The 749-nt window shown below is 58.3% G+C and overlaps 1 protein-coding gene across 1 annotated transcript in view; it reads left to right on the top strand.

Annotated features, from left to right (window-relative positions):
- Window positions 1-404: 404 nt before the first annotated feature.
- LOC104167944 (FACT complex subunit SSRP1-like) overlaps window positions 405-749 on the top strand; it is a 3,125-nt gene continuing 2,780 nt past the window's right edge. Inside the window, exons 1-2 of the mRNA XM_009708358.1 lie at window positions 405-545; window positions 689-734. Of these exons, the coding sequence (XP_009706660.1) occupies window positions 410-545; window positions 689-734 (182 nt within the window). The 5' untranslated portion in view covers window positions 405-409. The remainder of the gene's footprint in view (window positions 546-688; window positions 735-749) is intronic.

The raw sequence follows: 749 nt of genomic DNA, 5'->3' as shown, positions 1-749 counted from the left end.
ATTCTGCTGCTTTTCCCTTTTTTTTTTTTTTTCACCTCTCTTTTCTCTCCTTGCCCTTGTAGAGGAAAAAGGTCCGTGCGATATCCCTTCCTCTTTCTCCTCTTCCTACTCCTGGTGCAGGTTTCCTCTGCATGGCCGTGGTGGTCCCTGACTAAACCCAGTAACTCCAGCATGATTTGCAAGAGGGCCCCCCCCCGCTAACTCAGATAACATTTTCTCTGGAGCCTGGACGGGGAGAAGTAGGGGATGTGGCAGCTGTCCTGTCCTCCCTGCCCTGTGCATGTGTGTGGAGTCTGCCTGGGGGCTGTGCCCCCCAGGAGCGTGCCAGGAGTTGCCATTTCCAGAGGTGGGGTGTGTGCAGGTGGGGGAAGCGCGGGGAGCGGCCCTCACGCTGTCTCTCCTGCAGGGCATGAAGCAGAGCTATGACGAATACGCTGACTCTGACGAGGACCAGCACGATGCCTACTTGGAGAGGATGAAGGAGGAGGGCAAGATCCGGGAGGAGAATGCCAACGACAGCAGCGACGGCTCTGGGGAGGAGACGGGTGAGGGCTGAGGCCGGGGGGGCTGGAGGGAGTGCTGGGGGGGGCTGTCTTTGGTGCTCAGGCTTCTTCCCCAACCCTGCTTTGGTGAAGGCCTGTCTGTCCTCACCTTGCTATAAGCTGACCCCTGCAGTCTCTCCTTCCAGATGAGTCCTTCAACCCCGGAGAAGAGGATGATGACGTGGCTGAAGAGTGAGTAGGGGCTGG

Source organism: Cariama cristata, unplaced genomic scaffold, assembly GCF_000690535.1.
Source record: "Cariama cristata isolate BGI_N322 unplaced genomic scaffold, ASM69053v1 scaffold38950, whole genome shotgun sequence".
In the NCBI taxonomy this organism is placed as follows: Eukaryota; Metazoa; Chordata; class Aves; order Cariamiformes; family Cariamidae; genus Cariama; species Cariama cristata.
This window is presented reverse-complemented; position numbering and strand designations above follow the sequence as displayed.